The sequence below is a fragment of the Lethenteron reissneri genome, chromosome 25, assembly GCF_015708825.2.
Source record: "Lethenteron reissneri isolate LAM-NWPU_2019-01 chromosome 25, ASM1570882v1, whole genome shotgun sequence".
Taxonomy (NCBI): Eukaryota; Metazoa; Chordata; class Hyperoartia; order Petromyzontiformes; family Petromyzontidae; genus Lethenteron; species Lethenteron reissneri.
The window spans coordinates 15,776,453-15,799,462 of record NC_083803.1 but is presented as its reverse complement, the minus strand read 5'-3'; the positions used below and the strand labels follow the sequence as shown (position 1 = coordinate 15,799,462).

General features: G+C 50.1%; 1 protein-coding gene across 1 annotated transcript; it reads left to right on the top strand.

Annotated features, from left to right (window-relative positions):
* The first annotated feature begins 2,694 nt into the window (after positions 1 to 2,694).
* LOC133346932 (ankyrin repeat and SOCS box protein 2-like) lies at positions 2,695 to 22,191 on the top strand. Its single transcript, XM_061558759.1, has 10 exons — positions 2,695 to 2,745; positions 5,040 to 5,333; positions 8,715 to 8,819; positions 10,027 to 10,196; positions 10,823 to 10,978; positions 13,991 to 14,236; positions 15,508 to 15,679; positions 16,898 to 17,459; positions 19,590 to 19,743; positions 20,573 to 22,191. Exons 2-10 carry the CDS (start codon positions 5,065 to 5,067, stop codon positions 20,713 to 20,715), a joined length of 1,977 nt encoding a protein of 658 aa, XP_061414743.1. The 5' UTR covers positions 2,695 to 2,745; positions 5,040 to 5,064; the 3' UTR covers positions 20,716 to 22,191.
* Positions 22,192 to 23,010: the final 819 nt, after the last annotated feature.

Here is a 23,010-nt window from a genome sequence, read left to right as displayed (position 1 = left end):
TGTCATAACATTGTATCGGGTATTATTTGTCAACATACTAAACCAACATGAATTATTGTTTTCACTCTGTCGCAACATTGAGTATTGTTTTTGATGGCCACGTGAATGCTGGATGTATAACTTGGCTTGTCACTGAGATGCACACTCAATTGAGAAGGTTGGCCTTTGGAAAAATATATTCAGGAGGGTTTCAAGTAGAAAAAAACAACCACAGTGCTACTCCTAATAATAGCATGAGGTGTCTAAAAAATTACGCATGTGCTCCCACAGCTCACCAGCTGATAACGGAACAGATTTAAAATCAGCTGTCAATTAGTTTTGTTTTCCTCTCACAGCATTTAAACAAATAATTGGTGGCGAGAGTTTAGTCGAGGTCTGGTGAGTTTGCATTTTGAAACAAGATAGACAAACATTGCTTGTATTATCACGAGGCCACAGTCAGGAAACAAAATGGTAAAAGACTGCCGCACACATAGAAATGTCTCGGTATAAACGTCACGTGTTCACCTCTTTACGTCACGTGTTCACCTCTGGAAATTAAGAGATATGTCACGGTGGTGTAACGGGTGTCACACTGGGCCGGCCTTGCCACCTCGAGGTGGCCGCTTCGATTGCGCCGCCCGGAGGGGCAGTTGAAGCAGTGGGACATTGGGGGAAGTTTCTTAAATCCACCCCCTTCTGTCCACCCATTGGTATACATTGGAGCTCCACAGTTAGTTGGTCGGCGGTTTGCATGTGGTGGGGTAATGTGTGGATACGCCAACTTCTCCCAACACCTCCGATTAGCACGGGTGGAATCGTACGGTGTAAAAGAAGTTCAGCATACGTATACAACACGTCTGGTCAATGTGGAAGAGTAGACCAAATACCCTCCGTAGATCCCTTTAATGGAGGCCCTTCTGCCCGCAGTGGTGTTAGCATGCAATTGCAGGGCTGCACCTTTTACCTGTATTTTCTCCGGGATAAATAAAGATGCCGATTCTGATTCTATTTACAAAACTAGTATTTACCCTTAAACCTGCCACCGTGTGGTTTGTACGTTCGCAGGCGTAAATTCGTGCACTTATGAGGAATACAGATTCTACTGCAATCGATTACAGGTCCCAAACTTTCGGAATCGTGATTCGATTTTGAAAACAGGTGCCGGTTTACCTGTTATCTTTCAACGTCGTTGACAATTGCCCTGTCTTCTAAGAGCACGTGTTTACTTTGTATTTTTTTATTGCTCTATTCCCACGATCAACGCAAGGCTTCAAATTACTCTCGTGAGCATGTACACGGAATCGCATGAAAATGTAAAATATAACAAACGCTGAACGTTTTTTACTCTCACCGACAGGAACATAAAAATACAGTATTTCGACGTTTCAGCCAACTAGACTCCACCAGGAAACATCGCAACGGTTATCCCTCCACCTGCAGCCCTTTTCCACGCGCTGCGTGTTTCAATTGATGTACGGCCATCGTGTTAGCGGTGGAGGGGGGGGCACGCACCTGGTTAAAAATAAACGAACGTGCCATGAAATTTCAAGAATGGGGTCAGCCGAGGATGAATGGAGGAGGGGTACACGAGGGCGGCCGGAGGCGTCGTCGGGCGCGTGGCTGTTGAACCACGATTTTCGTGGTCGCGAGAGTAAGGCCCTGGAGACGACGATTATAAACAGACTTTGTTGTTGTCGTTTTCTCCGCGCAATGTCTATCCCGTGCCCGTAATGTTGAATGAATGACTGAATATTCGCGAATACCAGCACAGAGAAAAGCTCGGAACGAGTATTACTCAACAGGTATGACGACGATGAGGAGGATGATGATATTGCTAGTTGTGGGTGGAGCGGTGGCGCAGTGGTTAGTGCGCGGTGCCATGGACCTGAAGACCAGAGTTCGATTTCCGACCACGGCTAGCACCGGCTGAGAGTGATACATGAACCAGACCGAGGCTCCCTACTCCCTTCACCAACCTGCACTGACCCGCTTGGTGAAGTATGGACATACGACTGACACGACGCAGGGAGGCTTTCGTCTCGAAGTGGATTGACAAAGGGACAATATTAGCACGAGCAATGTTACTCGTAAACTGTATTGGCACCACATCTCGATCGCTGCATACTACATAGGGCATCCAAGCACACACGGCCTCCCTGGTGAGAGGTGTGTTGTGTTTGGCCCTGGAGATTACTGCATGATGTTTATAAACTGAGCTCATTGTCCGGAGCTGTCCTCTGTGTGCATACCTATTTAATGAATGTACTGTATACATGTACATCTCCTCTATTAGGAAGCCACCGGGGATAGGCACGGTTAAATCGAGATTGAAAACTCATTTCTTTAGAACTGCTTTTTTGTGTTTAGTTTGTTGTCCTTCCCCGCACCTCCAATTAGCACGGTTGCCTATGTACGGTGCGAAAGAAGTTCAACATACATACACAGTACATGCGTTCCAGCCAGCTTCCGCCACTCCACCGACTCTGGCCTCCTTGGTCCGACGTTTAACTCCACCTGCTGGGGCCTGAAATAACACATCTGGAAGTATATGGAACGTTCTTCCGGAGAGCAGGAGGATCATGCGCTCTGCAGCTATTTCGAGGCGGCGGTGGAGGAGAGGAGGAGTTGGCATGTAAACACACACCCGACTTTCTCGCTATAAAAGTCCTCCGTGGCAGAGGCCCGCGCCCCATATTCACCCGCTCGCTGTGTGCGCGCTCCGAGCGCGACGACACGTCCCGAGAGAGACACAGAGAGACAGAGGTACGGCGGGCACCTCACGCGCGGCTCGCACGCGGCAGCGAGCCGTGACGTCCGTTCGTTGCGCGCGCAGAGAACCCACGCGTATGCGCACGCGTGCACCTGTCACGCGCGCGCGTGCACCTGTCACGCGCGCGCGTGCACCTGTCACGCGCGCGCGTGCTACTGTCACGCGCGCGCGTGCACCTGTCACGCGCGCGCGTGCTACTGTCACGCGCGCGCGTGCACCTGTCAAGCGCGCGCGTGCTACTGTCACGCGCGCGCGTGCACATGTCACGCGCGCGCGTGTAAGCGAGTGAGTGGCACACGTGGAGTAAGAAGGCACTTGCACACAGAGGTGGTGGTGGCGAAATGGGGGAACTCGGCAGTTTCTAAAACTCTATTGAGGTGGCCGAAGAGGTGTTGACAAGGGGTAGGAGATGTGGGGAGGGTGAGGCAATAGAGACGCAAGACAATAATCGGGTCGAGAGAATAATTGGCTGCACGTGCGATGTTGATGAGCTCGTGATTGTTGGCGTTTAAATTTCGAGGTGAGCTTTGATGCACGCCCACGTTTGTTTCGTGAACCCGGAGCACCTTGCGCTGAGACGGGCGGGGGGGGAGGTTCCTACGCTTTTGCTTTTGCTAATTTAAGTCGTAGCGCCACCACCGCTTGCAACGTGCAGCGCTCACGTGGTCGTGATAACGCGTGCAACACTGCCACGGCCACATACGCACGTGGAGTTCAGAATCATAACATTTACTCAGAGCGGAGGAATCCGATGAGCTATAAAGCGTGCAGGGTATAAACACAGCATGCGTACAGGGCACCGCGTGTCAATTCGCAGCCAACAAGAACGGCCACGACGTAGCGAACCGTCACTGGGTTTGTAACAACCAGTCGAAGCCGTGATAACGAATACAAATTCAATGTTGAGCGGTGCTTGGGCTTCGGAGGCAAACGAAGTGGGTAGCATCAGCTAAAAACAAGTCGGGGCCGGGGGGAAGAAACCCCCCCCCCCCCCCCATACATACGCATGGATTCCGTCGCGTTTGTAAACATGCGTATTTTTCTGTGGAAGTGTTCAAGCAGCAGTAACGAAGTCGACGAGTAACTATTGGAGCAAGGTGCGTTTGCGTCATTACATTCCCTTTGCTCTGGTTTGCGTTTGCAAATGTTTGGGCGGTACTTCTTATTTAACCTGGTCGGTTTCCAATGGGATACCAAGTCCCGAATAGAAACACAACCTCGTACAAACGTTCGTCTTAATCTTTAGGAAAGTTGATGTGCATCCCCGATTACATACGGACAGAGATCGTGCATTAACGCTAACGCGATCAGATGGAAAGCGTGAAAACTCGCGTCGAACCGTGCATACGGAAATTTAAAAAAAAAATTCAGTTATCGGTTTTAACCGGTTCACAGCCAAATTTGTGTGGCTGTGGGTTATTAAAAGTGAAACCGATCGTGATCCTTGGGCCAAGTTCACTTTGAGGACGCTAGAGGAGGGGGGGGGGCACATCTGTCGTGGCAAAAGTTCTGCAGGGAGGTCGGCACTCGGCACAGACGACACGGTGAGACGACCCCACTCGAGACACGGAGACTCAACAGAGACTTAGAACGCAGACGGACACACGGATGGAGGTGGCTGTCCCGCCGACGAGTCGAACTTCATTTTCTCTTAACATTTCGGAGGAAGATTAATCGGGTCAGGGTTTATCTGGAGCATTTTGCTAGGAATATATTTAAGTAAATAATGAAAGCAAATTTGAGGTACTGTACCGTGTATTGTTCGGTGTGATTGCTCGTGGCGTGTGCACTGCTGTAGGTGCTGTTCTTTTGAGATTCCGAATGTCGTAACTGGTCCAGAGTTTGCTTGCTTGGATATGTGCTGCTGGATAATATTGGCCGATTGCCTAGCACCGGATTACACGGGTGTTAGGCAATCGGTTAACCAGAACGAAACCGGTCATTTGCATCCGAGCCATAACCGGTGTAATAGTTTTTTTCAGTCAACCCGATCAGTGTATATGTTATAATAAATTTGTATTTATTAAATGTTTACCATATGTAATATTTAGTGCGATGAACAATACCCCAATAAAGCCCTTATATATTGCGCAAACGACAGAAGTTAACGCTGTCGGGAACGCATCCCCACGTATACAATGGTTATAACGACCCCTTTAGCGCCGATTCGACGAGCGCTCACTTCTCCAGGAACGCATCTTAAGCGCTAAGCGAGGTCTGCCTGTAATATAAAAAAACCGTGGTGAACCACATCCACACTCGCATCTCCCCCCGTACCCCCTTTCAGGAGGAAACACAAACCACTACCTGCGATGGCGACGGGGCTGCAGCGCCACAGCAGCGCGCCCGACTTTGAGAGCGCTGAGCGGATGTGCGTGGAGGAGGACTACTCCCTGTACGGCAGCCTGAGCGAGGACGAGCAGATCTGCCTCGCCATCGAGCAGAGCCTGCAGGAGCTCGCGGGCAGAGGCGCGACGCCGCACAAGCCCGGCGCGGCGCCCGTGCTCGCCGTCACGGGCAGGAGCCATACGCCGGCCGCACCGACGCATCGCCCCGTAGCGGCGAACGACGTGTCCAGCAGGTGGTGGGGGTTGGTGGGGGGGGGGGGGCGTGGGGTGGTTGGTAGTGGCAAGGGGATGTTGGCAAGGGGGTGGGGAGAGGTCGTGGCAGTATATGGGGGGGGGGGGGGGGGGGGGTCACGAGGGAGGGCAGCAGGTGAGGGCCCATAAGGGGAATGTGGTAGCGGGGACAGCGGGAGTGGGCCGTAAGCAATAGGGGGGGCACAGAGGGGCACGGGGGGCAGCAGGTGTGGGAGGGGGCAGCAAGAGCGAGGCCACGGTGGTGGTAGAGGGGGGGGGGAGTGTGTGATTGAGTAATGTTCAATTATTCACTTTGTCCAAAGTAATACGCACGTGTTAATTTACACACATTTTACCGTGCAAATTAAGTAATCTGGCTTCCTAACTGGGGTATGGACAAATGTATATATAGTTCCCACCCAGTTTGCCAAGTCGGGAGTGCCAGTGCCTTTTTCCAAGTGGCACCGCCTATGGCAGCACTGGAGAACCTGGCCATGGTTGCAAAACTCGATCTCATTCGGGTTGCGGCCGCACGGGACCCACCAACTTCGAAGCGGCCAGCAAAGGGCGTCCATCCACCACCGGCAGAGTCTGATTGGGCACGTAGAGGGAATATATTTTTTCCGTGGCAACAGCGGTGCTTCTAATTTTAGTGCGCTCACTCGCTTCCCTGGCCTCTTTACACTTTACTTGGTCGATGTTAACTCTCCCCCACTGATTGTTGGGTAACGCCGAGGTGTGTGTGTATGCGTGGCTCCACCAAGAGGTATTTATTTCTAGATTTGAAGCTTTCGTGACTGCAAGGATTCATATTCTTAGGTTTTTTCGGTAAAGTCACGTAGGTAAAAAATTGAAATTCATAAAAGTTAAATAAAAATAAAATAAAAATCACGACGTTTCGGAGGTAACACAAGCTTCCGTCTTCAGGTGGAACCGTCAGCACGATAGCTGTATCAAGTAAGAGCTATCGTGCTGTGACGGTTCCACCTGCAGAAGGAAGCTTGTGTTGCCTCCGAAACGTCGTGATTTTTTGTTATTTTATTTTTAATTTACTTTTATTAATATTAATTTTAAATTTTTACCTACGTGACTTTACCGAAAAAAACTAAGAAGAGGTATTTATTTGCGCGTCCTATTGGCTCCTGAGTAAATGTGTTCTGCTCTCCCCTGGCTGATGGCGTTGTCTCTCGTCTGTTGTGATTCCTGGACATTGGCGCGTGTTGAGGGCGAGTTTGAGAGGAGCTCTCAGCCGAACGTGAAACTGAAGCCGGCCTTCACATATACGCCTTGCTCCCAGTGCTCGCCGCCTCCGCGGTGACCGTGCAGAACCCGCTCTGAGGTTTCACGGCTTTCTATTTGAGGGCAGTGCGCTATTCTTGGGCTCAACGTTTCGCTTTTTGCAGACGTGCCAAACGTCGAAGACGCAACCCTGAATGTATACACGGCTCTCTCGATACCCAAGCTGTGTCAGACACGAGTTTGAAACTATGTTCATAAAAAAAAAGTTTACAGCTGTTTTCAGGGTTTATCACGATGACTGTGCAACAATGTGACGCGTATGTTGTGATACCTCTAGACAGTCACATCACGAAAGCGCGATGACAACACACCTGCCCGTGATTTTAAATGGACATTTTTGTATCATTTGAAGAAGCTGCATTCCTTGCGTTGGACATGCCAGAACACGGCCTCGAGAAATTTGTCTTTTCCGTTTCTGTCTTTAAATTCACTCGGCCGACATTGGAGGGGTGGAGTGGTGGCAAAGTGGCCAGCGCGCTGCCCCATGAATCCGGAGAATGGAGTTCGATTCCTGACCACGGCGAATGTTCAGTGGCGGCGATATTAGAAACAGTCCTGCCTGCACCCCCTTCGTCAAGCCAATGTGGTGACCAATGTGGTGAAGTATGCTCAAACACCGCCCCCCTCCCCGTCCAGCCGGGAGGCGTTCATCCATCGGTGGATTGAGCATGACCGATTTCTTTTCAAATCTCTGCTAATTCATGTTTGACATGAGGTGATCATCTCTGATTAGCACGGTTGGTTAAGTACGGTGCGAAAGAAGTTCAACACACATTCAATGCACGTGTTGTTCCCTCTAGATTGTTGTGTTTTGCATGTCGAGAGATGCATTTTGTATGATACCCGGCATGGGTGGATATTTGTAAATGTCATAATTTCTTGGGATTTAACGACTGTAAGAATAAACTTAAAAATGAATAATTGGTGAAACATCCAAATCTTCCTGGAGAGAGAGAGAGAGAAATACATGGTCTGGATGTAGGTGAGGCTTTTTTGGGCAAATACAAAAAGTATTTAGAGAGGTCTTGAAATCTGACTTTGTGGCATATTGACAACACGTGAGTGGGAAAAAAACCCTGCGATGTTTCCGTCGCGTGATGTGGTATACACAGTAAAAGTCGAACACATGGAACACATGGAAGGCACCTTGATGATATGGCTGTGAAGCAGCGACACGAATGCACAGATCAGATGTTTGCTGCGGCTTCACCTGACCGAGTGCACGCTACATTCTGCAAGACTATAATTAGCCGCTAGTATGTTTTTCTCCATGCCTAACTTACGAGTCACTTACATACACACAAGCCAACAACCCCAGCTCCAGTTCCCAATGACACCACCGAAACCCTCCAGCACTCTCCAACAGTGCAACTTGAAAACACAGGTTCACTCGGGGACAGGTGCGACCCCGTTTTGGGGTTGGCTGGCACACTGAACTCTAAACGTAGACGATGCAAACAAGGCGCTGGTGTCGATCTGTCACGTACTGACAGGTCGTGTTTCCATTGCAAGCGTCCGTAGTCTACGTCTACCCGGACAAACAAGAAAGTGTGAGAGCAAGAGGTGTGATTCGCAGACATTTTGCTGAGCTGTGAAACTCCGAAATACGCTGTAGACCATCGAGTTTCCCGTTGTTGCCAACTTCAATTCGCTACCTTTTTGCGTTTCAAGATTCTTGAAATGCGCGTCAATCAAATCGGAAAGCTGGTTCACGCACGTTAAAAGACACCGCTTTCCGTTTGTCAAACTTTAGTTGTGCATCACAGCTAATTCACTTAGTTATTTCAATCAAGGGACAGGGCAGTGGTGCAGTAATCACCGCCACCACCACCACCACCACCGCCTTCCCCGCCCCCCATGTCCCTGCGAAATAAAATGAACAAAAATCCACCGCAGCATCGGGGATCGCTCAGAGTCGAATTCTAATGCACCGGGCTGTAGAAACGCGCAACCTCAGCACTCTTGCTGTCCTCGGCGCTGCTGCCCCCTTGCATGAGGATCGCTGACGGGGAGCGCCGCTCAGCTGACTGACTCGCGCGCGTGTGGATTTCTCTCTCACCCCCCCCCCCCCCTCTTCCTCGTAGGAGCAACCAGAGGAACGAGCAGCAGACGACAGAGGGGCTCGTGTCACGGCAGGGCGCCCGCAACTGGCGCTCCCTCCCTCGCCAGATCTTTCAGGAGCATCAGCAGTGAGTGATCGCCCTAAATATAAGAAAAAACAACGCGTAAATATTAAAACACACATATTTTTTACTTGCATAGTAAAGTAATTGTATTTTTTAATTTGCTATCCAGACAGATAATACGACAAATCGCTAACCTTAAACACCCAGTCGTTCATAAAAGTCGAAGGCGGTATAGTACTATAGTAATAGAGCAGAATCACTGAACCGTAATTTATAGCTTCAAAGCATTTAGCGCGGGGCCCTTGTAAGTGCGGGGACCGGAGCATTTGCTACTTTTGCTCCTAGGATAATCCGGCACTAGGTCGCGATCGAATCCAGGCGAGGATGATAATTAATATTTAACAGCCACGGCGCCCCTGTTAACACATTCCTGTGGAGGGAGCTGGTAGGAACGTTGGGTTGCTCGGTCAATGGCCAGGGTCAACGGCGGCGTGGTGTATTCCGCAAATATGCCCGACTGTGAGGGGTGACCAGCCCTCTCCACCCAGCCCCACCCTCCCCACCCAGCCCCTCCCCACCCTCCCCACCCAGCCCCTCCCCACCCAGCCCCACCCCTCCCACCCCCCACCCAGCCCCACCCTCCCCACCCACCCAGCCCCTTCCCACCCTCCCCACCCAGCCCCTCCCCACCCTCCCCACCCAGCCCCTCCCCACCCTCCCCACCCAGCCCCTCCCTACCCTCCCCTCCCGACCCAGCCCCTCCCCACCCAGCCCGTCCCCACCCTCCCCTCCCCACCCAGCCCCACCCCTCCCACCTCCGACCCAGCCCCACCCTCCCCACCACCTAGCCCCACCTCCCACCAGCCCTCCCACCCTCCCCACCCAGCCCCTCCCCTCCCCACCCAGCCCCTCCCCTCCCCACCCAGCCCCTTCCTCCCTACCCTCCCCACCCAGCCCCTCCCCACCCAGCCCGTCCCCACCCTCCCCTCCCCACCCGGGCCCACCCCTCCCACCTCCCACCCAGCCCCACCCTCCCCACCCACCCAGCCCCTCCCCACCCTCCCCACCCAGCCCCTCCCCACCCTCCCCACCCAGCCCCTCCCCTCTCCACCCAGCCCCTCCCCTCCCCACTCAGCACCTTCCTCCCTACCCTCCCCACCCAGCCCCTCCCCACCCAGCCCCTCCATGCACGACGGACACAATAATCCCCTGTGGGCTGGTGTAACCAGGAGGTTCCTACCAGTAACTGTCATCGCGCGTCTGCGTGCAGGAGCACCGACCCGGTGGCGCTGGCCATCGAGAATGACGACGTCTCGATGCTGCAGAGGATCATCGTGACCGGCACCGACCTCAGCAAAGTCCAGGGCCCAGACACCGTCCACCCGGTCCACGCGGCAGCCTTCCTCAACAAGCCCCGCTGCCTGCGGTTGCTTCTGCAGAGTACGTGTGGCCTGAATGGACGCGCTCCCACCCTGCTCACCACCAATCCCCCCCCCACTCCCTTCACCACCCAGTCCTCTATCCTCCCACCCTCGACCTCGGAGCTCTCACGCTCTATCGTCGACGGAGGCCGTATCCGTGCCATGTCGGTCACACGGGTTGCTTGACTCTACTCCACCATGCTAGTTGGTGCGGGTCAGTACGTACGTGTGCACTGCTAATCGCAGGTGAAGGTGGCAGGCTCGGGACAGGTGCAGATGTCAACTCAGCAGTGGCTGCGAATTGAACTCGGGTTGTTGGGTTTATGGCGGTGAGTGCTAACCACTACGCAGCCACACCTAGCAGGAATTGGTTACCTTTGTTTCATCGGTGGGATAAACTTTAGGACTGCTTTTTGTGTTTAGTTTGTTGCCCTTCCCCGGCACATCCGATTAGCACGGTTGACTACGCACGGCTTGAAATAAGTTCAACATACATACGTACAACCTATTGGTGTTACGGTGGCGTTGTAGCCCGTTCTTTGCCGTAGCCGTTCACGTCTCGGACCTCTCCACAGTTGTGCCTGTACCTCCGTGCCCCAGCGGCTCGGATAAGCGACGTTGCACCGCGCGTGTTTCTGGAACCAGAGTACCCGCAGCTGGTGAATCTGCGCTCGCGTAACAACGAGACTCCGCTGACGCTGGCATCTGGCACTTGCAACCTGGAATGCATGAAGGTGCTGCTGGGCATGGGCGCCTCCCCGGACGTTTGCCAGAGCTACAAGGAGACGCCACTGCACCAAGGCAAATCCGCTCGCATGTCGCGACACGCGCCCCAGGTCACTCGCTCCGAATGTCGAGGGAGGGAGGGAGGGGACATTGATCACGAAGTCGTGGCGGTTTTCAAGGCCGATTTTGCGTGACCGCTACGCGATGATTCCGCTTCTTGTGCAAGGCCAGCACGTTTAAATTTAATTTGAACTAAGTGCAACGCATATCCATTACCTGGCGTACATGAATATCTTGTTCTCTGGAAAGCTTGCATAATTGGAACTGAGGACCGTCAGCTGCGAGCAGGGATGTTGTAACATGTACCCATTCATGGACTCAATTAGATGCATTTGTAATTGAATCGTGCACTTAGGAATCAATTAATTACGATCAGTGCACACTATAAATAAATAAATAAACGTTCACATTGGATTTAGGCTACCGACGCACACAAATGTGTATCAATAAGCAAGCCAGACGGCAAGAGCATTACAATTAAAAAACGATTCTGGCAAATCGCCCGATGATGCTGGTTGATGTAATTACCAGCGAAACGTCGGACTACTGGATTTACTCTCCAACACACCGGTGGGCTGAAGCAGTAACTAATTGGCGTTTTGTTTACATGACAAATCCCTAACTAATTGTCTGTGTCGGGTGGTGGAGGGTTACGACACAACATTTATACTTACCCGATCTAACCTAAAAACCTTAATTATGAATAAATATTGGTCGCGAAAGCCTACTCCGTGGAAATCCTGAAAAAAGGGGTTTGCGAGTCGAATTGCGGCCGCGAATTGCGACGGATCGTCAAACTGAAGCGGTGATGAATCGTGTGGCGTGACCACCCACCCCCACGCGATCACCCTCACACGACACTCAGAGTGGCGCTGAGATTCATCTCAAGAGCGTTGCGCGGTTTTCAAGTCCCAATCACGGTCACCTCGGCAGGAATTTTGCTTCTCTTGCACAGCGGCATGCTTCCAATCAGTCGTGCTGCAAGTTACGAGCTGAACACCGTTGCGTTCATCTTCTTGGTTCTTTCGGTAAAGTCACGTAGAATGGCAATAATAAAATAAAAAAATAAAACATAATAAAATAATTCTCACGACGTTTCGGCCACAACGCAAGCAGCCGTCCTCAGGTGGAGAACAGGTCTGTCGAGAAGACAGAGTCTGAATGACACGCCCCAGGCTTGGAGCGACTATTTAAGCTGGGATGGAAGGGCGAAGAGCGCCTTGACAAAATATTTTGCATATCAAGAGGAATTTAGCATATTTATTGGAAATGCAGATATGCGATTAGTACTACTTGCGTTCGTTGCAGTCTGCTCATGTGTAGCCGACGAGTTGCCGTGCCGTGGAGAGGTTGTGGTGCTACAACCGAAAGCCACGGGGTTGCTCGTAATAGTTCTGCGACATTAAAAGTGTGTGACGTTTAAATTATTTCCAAAAATCAATTACCCTCGCCAGCCCCGCGGGACTGTGGTTTAATCTGTATTCATGTCTTATTGATCTGGTGCCCGTGGCTTCACGTTATGGGATCTCGGTCCTGATGGAAGGGACATACGGTTGTTTGTATGAAAAAATAAGAATAGGTTTTACTCTTTATGGCAAAAAACAGTTGTGTTAAGATGTTCAAACACCAGATATGAAACCTTTTGCAAGGAATCGTGTCTGCATTAACCACACGTACTTGTGGTGAACACGCAAACAAAACACGCTCTGATAATGATCATTTATAATAATCAATGGCATTGTCTTTGAAACCTATTGGTCTACACCAGAGACAGCCTTCTTTAGAGCCTCGTCTCAGCAGTGTCAGACCAGAAAACGCCAATACTGGCAAAAAGGTCCCATTTTTTTACGGTACTGTTGTTGGTGTTGAGTCGATGGTGGTCACTCTCCCCTAGAGGGCACCATGCGCTTTGGGAACGCAGACGAGCCGCGAGCGACACCGCGTGGATTGTTGGGCACGACGCCGTTAGCCGAAAGCAGAAGGGAATGCGTCAACGCGAGAGCAATTGCGCGTTTTGTTGTTTGCTCAATGTTACGGATGAATACCAACAACAACAAAAAAACAACAACAAAATATACTGACAAAAAATATAAAAAAATACACTCACAAAAAAATACTAACAAAAAATATATTAACAAAAATACTAAAATAAAATAAAAAAAATACCAACAAAAAAACTCAACGTCGCTATAAGGTCAAGAGACGTCATTAGGGGGGTAGCCAAAATGTGTTGAGAGAGGAGGTGACTTTAAAATGTTATATTATCGATGTTTTTTTGTTGAACTGAGACTGATAGCTCTTTTCGGTGAAGTCTGTTTTACGGCTATTTGAAAAATAAATGAGCGCCATTGGTCCAGAGAAGAAAACAAATGACACTTAGCTTTTTTTCTAAGGCAAACTTCAAACTTGAAAATATGCATTATCCAAAGACCGGCTGTGTCAAGTCCGTGATCTGAAGGTAAAGTCGCAGCACTGCAGTTGCATGCTCATGGCGCTGCTGGCAGAAGGGCCTCCACTCGAGGGCGTTCTGGACAGCCCCTCTAGATGGTATCTTGGCCTACTCTTCTACACTGGCCGGGTGTCTTGGAAGAGATGGGAGTACCCACACCTTCCCCCCGCCACTCGCAAATTGCCGATTGCATACCCAGTTCCGCTGCCGGGTGGACAGAAGCGGAGATGGAGGAGGGCGGGATTTAATCCATTTGTACCATTGTTCAAACTGCTAAGATACGCGTGTAAAGTGTTTTTGTTTCTCCTGCTTGGTTATTTCTGTAAAATCACGTAGAATGGAAATAATAAAATAATAAAAAGCTTGCGTTGTGGCCGAAACGTCGTGAGAATTATTTTATTATGCTTTATTTCTATTATTTTATTATTTCCATTCTACGTGACTTTACCGAAAGAACCAAGAAGATGAATCCCTGCAGTCACGAAAGAAGCTTTAAATCGAAATAGTTTTTTGTTTGTTTGTAACATACCTGCGTTCGTAGTCCCGCCGTGAACGCTCCAACTCGTTGTCCTCCGCAGCCTGCGAATGTGCCAACATCGAGGCAGCCTCGCTGCTCATCAAGTTCAACGCCAACGTCAACTTCCGCGGCAACCACGGCCACACGCCGCTGTACGAGGCAATCTCTAAGAACAACCTGGACATGGTGATCCTCCTCATGTCCGCCGGGGCCAAGATGAACGTGGCCAACGATTACGGTGTCTCGCCGCACTTCGTCGCGGCCGAATGTGGCCACCTGGCCATCCTGAGACACCTCGTGAGCCTTGGTACGAGCACGTATGTATGTATCCATCCATGCACGTGTGTGTCCATGTATGTATCCATCCATGCACGTGTGTGTCCATGTATGTATGTATGCACGTGTGTGTCTATGTATGTCGAACTTATTTTGCACCGTGCCGGGGAAGGACCACGAACTTAAACACAAAAAGGAGTTCTAAAGAAATTCGTTTTCAATGGAGATTAAAAAGTGCATAGCTCCAGTGGCTTCCTAATATCGGAAGGAAGAGCGTTCCAGACGGCGCGCGATGCGGTGGCCGTCTTCATTTCGATGGCTGGCACAAGCCGCTGCCGCGAGGATGACCGGAGTTTGCGTGATGGTTTATGCGCCTTCACGAGATCAGCAAGGTGTTGTGGTTCTTTTGAAGAAAGCACTTCGTGTGTAATGAGTGCGACCAGCAGGGCATGTACACATCGTGTTTGTGGGAGAGCCTTCTTTTGAGGCAGGCCCGACAATTCGGGGAGCGCGCAATGGTAAACGTTGTACGTTAAATCTCCACTGGATAGGAATTATAGGGCGCGAGATATATTCCCAGAGTGATTGATGGTCTGCTAATTTTTATTTGTTTGGAAATGAATAAAGTAAAACTTGTCAGCCAAAGAGGCGCTTTCACAATTTCAAAATAAATAAGCAGACAATATGCCCCCTTCCCATATCTGTCTCCACGTCATCCCATCGACGACATGGCCTTCTGCGAGTGTTTTTTTTCTTTTCCTCAGAAACTTTGGTTTAACGTAAACGAACTGTGGACTTGTTTCAGCATTCAGGGTTACTTATATTTTCCACGATGACACTAATGATTATTGTGTTTCTCGAGAATGTCTTTTACAAATACACTTTGTCAAAATTCATATAGTTTAATTATTTTGACGAAAAGATACGGCAAAGGAAGAACGTCAACATATTTATGCGATCATTGAACCCTTTCCCGTTCCGATGACGTACGTGTACATCATCCGTTTTTAAAGTAAAATAACTTTACCGGTACCGAGGCTCCCACAAGGCCACGCGGGAGGGCGTGGCACAATTTGGCGCCAGCTATCGTAGAGTGCGGTCGTGTCGCTACAGTTCTCTGCGGTGAGTACAGCGTCTTTAAAAACGACGGCGCTGTGCCTCTCCAAACAAAATTAACATACTGAACCGCTCGCACGTTCCTAGATTCAGCGGTGAACGGGACCACCCACCCTGCGACTTGCAGACGTCTCGGGACAGTTAAATGGTTAATTGGTTAAAACATTCCGAAACGTCCGCTTGCAGGTGCTGACATCGACACGGAAGCGAGGAACGGAGCGACGGCCCTCTACGAGGCGACGAAGAACAACCACGGGGACGTGGTGGAGTTTCTGTTGTCGGTGGGCGCCAACGCGAACAAGCCCACCAAGGAGGGCCTGCTGCCCCTGCACATCGCCGCGTCAAACGGAAACGAGGAGTGAGACCCCCACGCACCGTGGCGGCTCGTCGGTGGTGGTTGGGGGGGGGGACATTGGGGCCGGCCGCCACTCACGGAGACATCAAAACTGAACCTGATCAAAACTTACCGGTTCATTTTTAAAGATTGCACTGGTCAACACACTTTTTCTGGCATGAGGTATTCCAACGGTTTTAAGGTAATTTTGGGGTGCTGATTCCAAATCTGGCATCAGTTTTTGTCTATCACATCAGGTTTTTGAGATATCAAATATTGAATTTTCAATAAAAATGCAGAAGAAAAATATTAAATAAATGTGGATATCTACATAAAATTATATTATAAACACACTATCCTAAAAATACAGCACCATATTTTAACACTAAAGCAGTCACTGACTCGCAACAACTTGCAATCATAAGTGACAGAGTTAATTTCGGGTAAAATCAATAAAAATGGGGTATGCCGATAGCATAATAATGAGATGTGATAGAGCAAATCTGAGATCAGATTTGGAATCAGCACCCTGAAATTAGTCTAAAACAGCTGCAAAAGTCCAGGCCAGAAAAAAATTTTTTTGTTTGTTGACCAGTGTTGTAGCTCGTATACACCACCACTGGTTCCCCCCCCCCCACCCACAACGGCTTCCGTGCCTCCACAATACTTTTGCCAACAGGCACCACCGCATTCACCTAGCCGATGCAACTTTATTTCATTTCACCTTGTGTGTAAAAAGAAAAAAAGATGCAATTTCTTCCTATCATCCTAAAAAACGTGGTCAATCCACTGCTGGATGAAGGCCTCCCCAAGCCGCCGCCTCCCCTCACGATCCTGGCTACGCGAGAATTAGTCCACCCAGCACCCGCACATTCACTGATATCATAGCTCCGTCTCCACGGCGGACTACCTCTGAGACTGTGTTCCATTCCTTGGCTGCCGCTTCGTGGCCTATTTAACCCGATTCTATTGAATCTCACGTAAAATCAAGAAAATTTTTTTGCAAACTGCTATGCCTATCTTTTAATGTTACAGTCATGCGTTCTGTTTATGCCCGTACCCTTGATCTTTCCCGTTTTGTTTCTCTGCGGCGTTTTGGTAAAAAATATGCGTCGCAGTGTTCAGAGTTTTGAGACGCAATATGCATTAACGTTATACGTAAAATAAAAAAATATATTTTAACACTTTTTTTTAATTTTGACCCCCCACCCCTCCCCATTTGTCCACAAACCACCCACACAGAATGGTCTGCCTCCTGCTGCCCGGCACGAAAAAGGCTCGCATCAAGCGGTGCGGCATCAGCCCGCTGCACCTCGCCGCCAAGAACGGCCACTACGACGTCCTGCAGATCCTCATCAACAGCGGCTTCGACGTCAACTTCCAGCTGTCGGACGACCACTCGTTCTTCTACGAGGACCGCCGCACCACCGCCCTCTACTTCGCCGTCGCCGCCACCGACGTCGACTGCGCCGAGCTGCTCCTCGAGTCCGGCGCCGACCCCAACCTGGACCCCATCAACCCGCTGCTCGTCGCCATCCGCCTCCACGCTCACTCGCTCGTCGGGCTCCTGCTGGCGCACGGGGCCGACGTGAACGCGTGCGTCGCCACGCACCCGACCGCCTTCCCGGCCGCCGTCATGTTCTCCCTGCAGGACCTGCGCACCCTCGAGCTGGTGCTGAGGCACGGCGCCAGCGGGGAGGCCTGCTTCCGATGCCCCTTCGGCGGCGGGAAGCACCCGCCCGTGCCGCCCAAGAGGAGGAATTCGGACGACACTCGGGTGAACGCCCAGCCCAGGGTGGTGCACGTAAGTGCGCGCGGCGTGTCGTGCGGGAGAAGCGCTCGTGTCTGTGCGTGTCCGTGTGTGGGGAGCGGTGGTGCAGCGGTTAGCGCGCTGCGCTATGAACCCGGCGACCCGAGATCGATTTATCGCTCACGCCCAACACCGGTGACGATTTTCTGAACCGGTCCTGGGCCTCCCCTAGGTCGACTCAGCCTCAAATGAGTACCTGGTGTGATGTGTAAACATCGCCACTGGGGAGACAAAGGCGGTCGGGCGTGGTGCTGGTCACCCACCCCCTCGTGTTCCGTTCCCGCCTTCATAGGTGCTCGCTAACAGCACTTGCCCCTACAGTCTGTTAAGGCTATATGGGGGATCTTTATCTTTGTGTGTCCGTGTGGGGAACAGTAGTGTAGCGGTTAGCGCGCTGCGCTATGAACCCGGCGACCCGAGATGAGTACCTGGTGCGGTTGTGTAAACATCGCCGCTGCGGAAACAAAGGCGGTTTGGTGTGGTGCTGGCCACCCACCCCCTTGTGTGCCGTGCCGGCCTTCACAGGTGCTGCTACTCGCTAACAGCACTCGCCCCAACAGTCTGTTCAGGCTGTGAGTGGGATCTTTGTCTTTGCATGTCTTTGTGTCTACGTGTCCGTGTCCGGTTTGGGGTGGACGCGTTGGGGGGGCAGTCGAGGATGGGGTCTCGCCAACCTCGGCAGGGTTGAAGAGCCCTGGGTGACGCTCGCACGTGTGACCGCCGTGCAGAGCGTGGTGCAGAAAAATCCATTGCACTGAGAATTGTTTGGAACCGCGTGGAGATGCCCTCATCCAGCGGTGGGATTGACAAGAAGGGCCTGTAACACCCGCATGTGTTTTGAGGATATTCAGTTTAGTTATGAGTGCATTGCACACATTGTGCTGTGCTTTGGAGTTGTTTTAATCCAACGAGAGCCAGTGGATTCATCAACACCTTCATCATAATCATCCATGTTTTATCCACTGCTGGATGAAGGCCTTCCCAAGTCATCACCGCTCTTTGCAAGGCGATGCAACAATCCATAGGCCTAGCTCCTGCTCCCGAGCTGATCCCTGGTTTCTCTCAACTCATCCGGCCGGCACAAAGGAGTTGATTGAAAGCTTCTCCAGTCCGATTAGAAGTCCGGCGGTTGGTTTGGATTATTGTGGCACGGGTAAACCCCATTGGGCAATAATTGCTCATTTTCAATCAGGGACCTGGTGACACCAAGGAAACTTGGTTGTGCGTCAGGCTGGCACAACCAAGGCAAAGAATACAGCGTGGCTGATGGAACACATCACACACAAAAAGTATTGCCAAACAGCACCAAGGTCAGTAAGATTGGGGAAAAAAACACAACTTCGAGTCTGCAAACACAGAGCGATCAATTGCACTTACACGTGGAAGGCATAGAGCCTCTTAGCTCCTACTGAGAAGGCATCCACATCATCCTGCAGTGTAGCAGGTCGTGCTGACATTGCCATCCATCAATATGTGGCAAAGGCAATTCTCGCCGAGTGTAACGATTCAACATTTATGGGGTGATGCGCTGGTTTTCAGAGGGCAGCGCAGAAAAAAACTATTGTTGGACTGTACTTTGCCCTGCCCGTCTATCCACCTCGCCTTCACCAACCCGCACTGACAAGCGCAACGAACTTTAGTCAAATAAATTCCATGAACTGCGCAGGTTGACAAGGCCCTCATCCAGCAGTGGATTGGCATAGGGCTGTACCTGTGCAAACGTGCTGGATATAATAAAAACTCGATTTAAAGTGCAGGCTCCATCCGCAGTATGTTTGGCACCTGTAATAAAAGCTGCATGGCATCTACGAGGGCGATGGGTTTAGCAGTGAAGAAATAAGGAGAAGAATAAGAACGTCGCCGATGCCGTCATTAAAACAAAAACAAATGAAAGCGCACAAGGTGCGTGACGCATCACGAGCTCACTTGTGGACAAGAGCAGCTCAGCAAGGGAAGGGCGTGAAGGAGGATGGCGGAGGTCTTTGTCCACCAGTGGAAAGTCACAGGCCGACAACAACAACAACAAAAGCAACAACAACAAACAACGATTGCGCGCGTGGCGTCTTCGGCGTAAGTCGCTGCGAAAGGGTCCTAACGCCACGGCGCGCCGTTCCGCGTGTGCAGTTCTGCGAATTGCTGGTCTCCGACGAGCTCGAGTCTTGGGCTGGGCCGATCGTCGACGTCCTCCTCAACTTCGTGACCGACGTGCGCTTGTGCTCCCGCATCAAGGAGCAACTGGATAGCTACCACGAGTGGAGCCCCATCATCGAGATGGCAGGTGTGTGGCGCGGCTCGCCTCCTTGGCGCGGGTGATTTACGTGCCGTGTTTCCATACGCGGGCTTCGGAAAAGGGGGGCTGTGGAAAGAGAGGGGCGCGCGCACTTGCGTCCGATCGATTGGGGGGCCGTGCCTGGAGGGGGAAGTGTGCGAGCGACCGAAGCGGTCGAACGTCGTCGCTGCGTCGTTGTTGGGGGAGAGTATTTTTTTTCCTTGACGGGCGACAAAGCGCCGTCGATTCAAATGTTTCGATCTGCCGAGCGCAGTGAATTGATTGTGCTGAGCCTTGGGGGGGGGGGGGCGGGGGGTGGAAACAACAACAAACTCGTGCTTAAACTATAGCCGTCCGTCATGGGTACTGAGTTGAGTTATTATACAACGTGTTGTGGAATACATTGCAATGTATAGCATCACACAATGTACTGCTTTACAATACATTTAAGTGGACTTGAGAAATGGTCAAATGCAGTTTCATAAAACTCAACGCACGCCGTCAGATGCCCGTTGTTTACACCGCTGCTCGACGGATAACGATCCAAAAACATTAAATATCCAGATGTAGATATTTTAGGTGCTTTGAAGAAGCCCTCTTGCCCCGAAATGTCGCCCATTATACACGTTCTCTTTGTAAGGTCACAGTGGCATTGACAAACACGTTGAGTTCTCAGTTTGGAGGAACATCGAATGCCTCGGTGTTTTCCTGCCGCTCTGCATTGATCTGCCGATAGCAACTGCACACCGCGCACCTGAGTTTCGAACTGATAAAAAAAAAAACGTCCCGGGTGTTTATCTGTGCCGACGGTAATGCTCCGCTCTCTGTGCTCCCGCAGAAAACCCACGTCCGCTCTCCCACCTGTGCAGGATGACGATCAGAAGCCTGTTTAAATCTCAACGCATGCGCCTGATCGATTCGCTGCCTTTGCCCAAGAGACTGCGTGACTACTTGCTCCACAAATCCGGAGAAGAGGACTGAGCATGCATTTCACGCCGCACGTCTGTGCCATTGCTGAGAGCAGACTTCTCGCTTGGTAAGGGGTGGCTCTGTGTGTTCCACTGAGGCTCATGGTTCCGAGCGCGAGCCGTCCTTTCGTGCCACCAATATCTCAAGTGTATTGACAATAAAGGTTTTTGGGGTTAGATCGCGTAAGTATAAACGTGTCGTAACCCTCCACCACCCGACACAGCCAGTAAGGTTTGTCACGTAAACAACGCGCCAATTAGTTTACTACTACAGCGCACCGGTACGTTGGAGAGTAAATGCACAACATTTACAATTACATGGCTGATGTGCGAGCCATCCCCGAAGATGATGTTTAGGTCAGTCAGGAGTCATATTTTCTTCTCTCCTCGGGTGCAGTACAACCCCGCAGCTCGAAGCAGTGTGCTCATGTGTACCAGAACTGTGGTCGTTTCGTCAAATATTATCTGCAGTTCCACACATCCATGATACAGGTTTTTTGGGGGTTAGATCGCGTAAATATATAAACGTGTCGTTAAACCCGCCATCACCCGACACAGCCAATTAGTAAGGGTTGTCACGTCAACAGAACGTGCCAATTCGTGTTAAACTGTTCCACAAAAGGCCACAGCATGCTGGGAGCTACGTAAAATCCAATTGTGCAGTAACTCATCCTGGGATATGTGATTGTACAGCATTCACAACACAGGGTTCTGAATGCATCGATGCATTGATACGTCAATTCAGATTGATTGGTAGGCTTATAATTGTTCATGTGTTGAACTGTGCACCTAAGAGTCTGCTAATTTTGATCGGCGTGTCCTCTATCCGCTATAACCCTGGATCCACTCGCGATTCTACGTGAATCACAAAAGCAAAATAAAAAGTAATCGAATCTCGAATCTAATTGCGGCCCCATGTCGTAACAATTCATAGGGATGCTTTATTTCGTGCCTATCACATGTCCCGACTCTATAGGCCCGATACAGTATAGGGCTTTGAGCTTCATAACACACGTGTTAAACAAAAATGTGAAAGTAATATATTATGCAATCCAAATTGTACGCTGCAAATACTTTTCAACAGTGTAGATAACTCCATAGTAAGTTGTGCCTGGATTATCTGCATGTAAACAAGCAGAATTTTGGCTAATAGCGTAAACTGGCTTGCTATTGTTAAGCACCTTGTGCGTACTGTTTATATGCGATATACGATAATCAGGATTTACTTTAAATCTCATCTAATCTAAAGACGTCTGCAACTTATTGGCACGAGCATTGCAAAGCCATACCTTTAATGATGTCTACTCTATTTTATAAGCTGATTGTGTACACTCTTTCTATGCACAGGCATTCTTACGATGCCTCTCTGCACTAGAGGAGAGCGTTCGGATTTCATTTTACGTTCAATGTGTATTTTATTTTTTACTTGCATTTTTTTATTGCATAGAAATCATCAGTCAGTTTGTAAGATATCCAAAGGCAGTGTTTTAATGTGCAATAAATGCATTTTCCTTGGAAACGCTTTTATTTGTTGTGTTTAGTGTATTGTCAATCAATCAATCAAACGTTATTTCTGTAACACTTCGTGCAAAAAAATGCAATACATAGTGCTTTACAGGCATGAACAATGGAAGTGAAATTGTAGGCAAAATAAAATCACGTCACACATTTCTAGGAAAGGCATGCAAATAACACGTGAAGAGAATCCTAATTAAAAGCAAGTTTAAAAAAATAAGTTCTTAAATATATATTTTAAAAGTGCTTAATGATTCAGAAGCCCTCAGATCCCCTGGGCAGGCTGTTCCACAGGCGAGGACTGTGAACACTCAAAGCCGCCGCTTCTCCCGATGTTTTGGTCCCTGGCCTTTGGGAGGGATCTTGTTGGTTCATATCTCAAGAGAATGGAAGACATGTATACAGGTGGCAGACCATTCAACGCCTTAGAAAACAATAGAATGATTTTTAAATCAGTTCTACGACTGCCTTGCAGCCGGTACAAGGATCGTAAAATGGGTGTTACTTAGGTACTCTCTGTCTGGTTTTCGTCAGTACACGTACCGCTGCATTCTGAATTAGTTGCAGTTTACTTATTAATTTACAGACAGGAGAGCATGACACTAGTCGAGTCTGCTAGTGATAAAAGTATGCATCCGTCTCTCAGTAGTAGACCGAGAGCGAAAAGGCTGTACCTTTGATATGTTTCTGAGATTATAAAAGGCCGTTTTTGGTGACATATCTATTGTGGGCTTCAAAGTTCAAATCCGGATCAAACAAAACACCGACATATTTAACCTGCAGTTTGGCGTTT

Coding starts and splice junctions, on each gene's coding strand:
- LOC133346932 (XM_061558759.1), top strand. CDS start 5,065: ATGGCGACGGGGCTGCAGCGCCACAGCAGCGCGCCCGACTTTGAGAGC. Junction 10,979..13,990: donor GGAGACGCCACTGCACCAAG/GCAAATCCGCTC, acceptor TGTCCTCCGCAG/CCTGCGAATGTGCCAACATC. Junction 17,460..19,589: donor CCCAGCCCAGGGTGGTGCAC/GTAAGTGCGCGC, acceptor CCGCGTGTGCAG/TTCTGCGAATTGCTGGTCTC.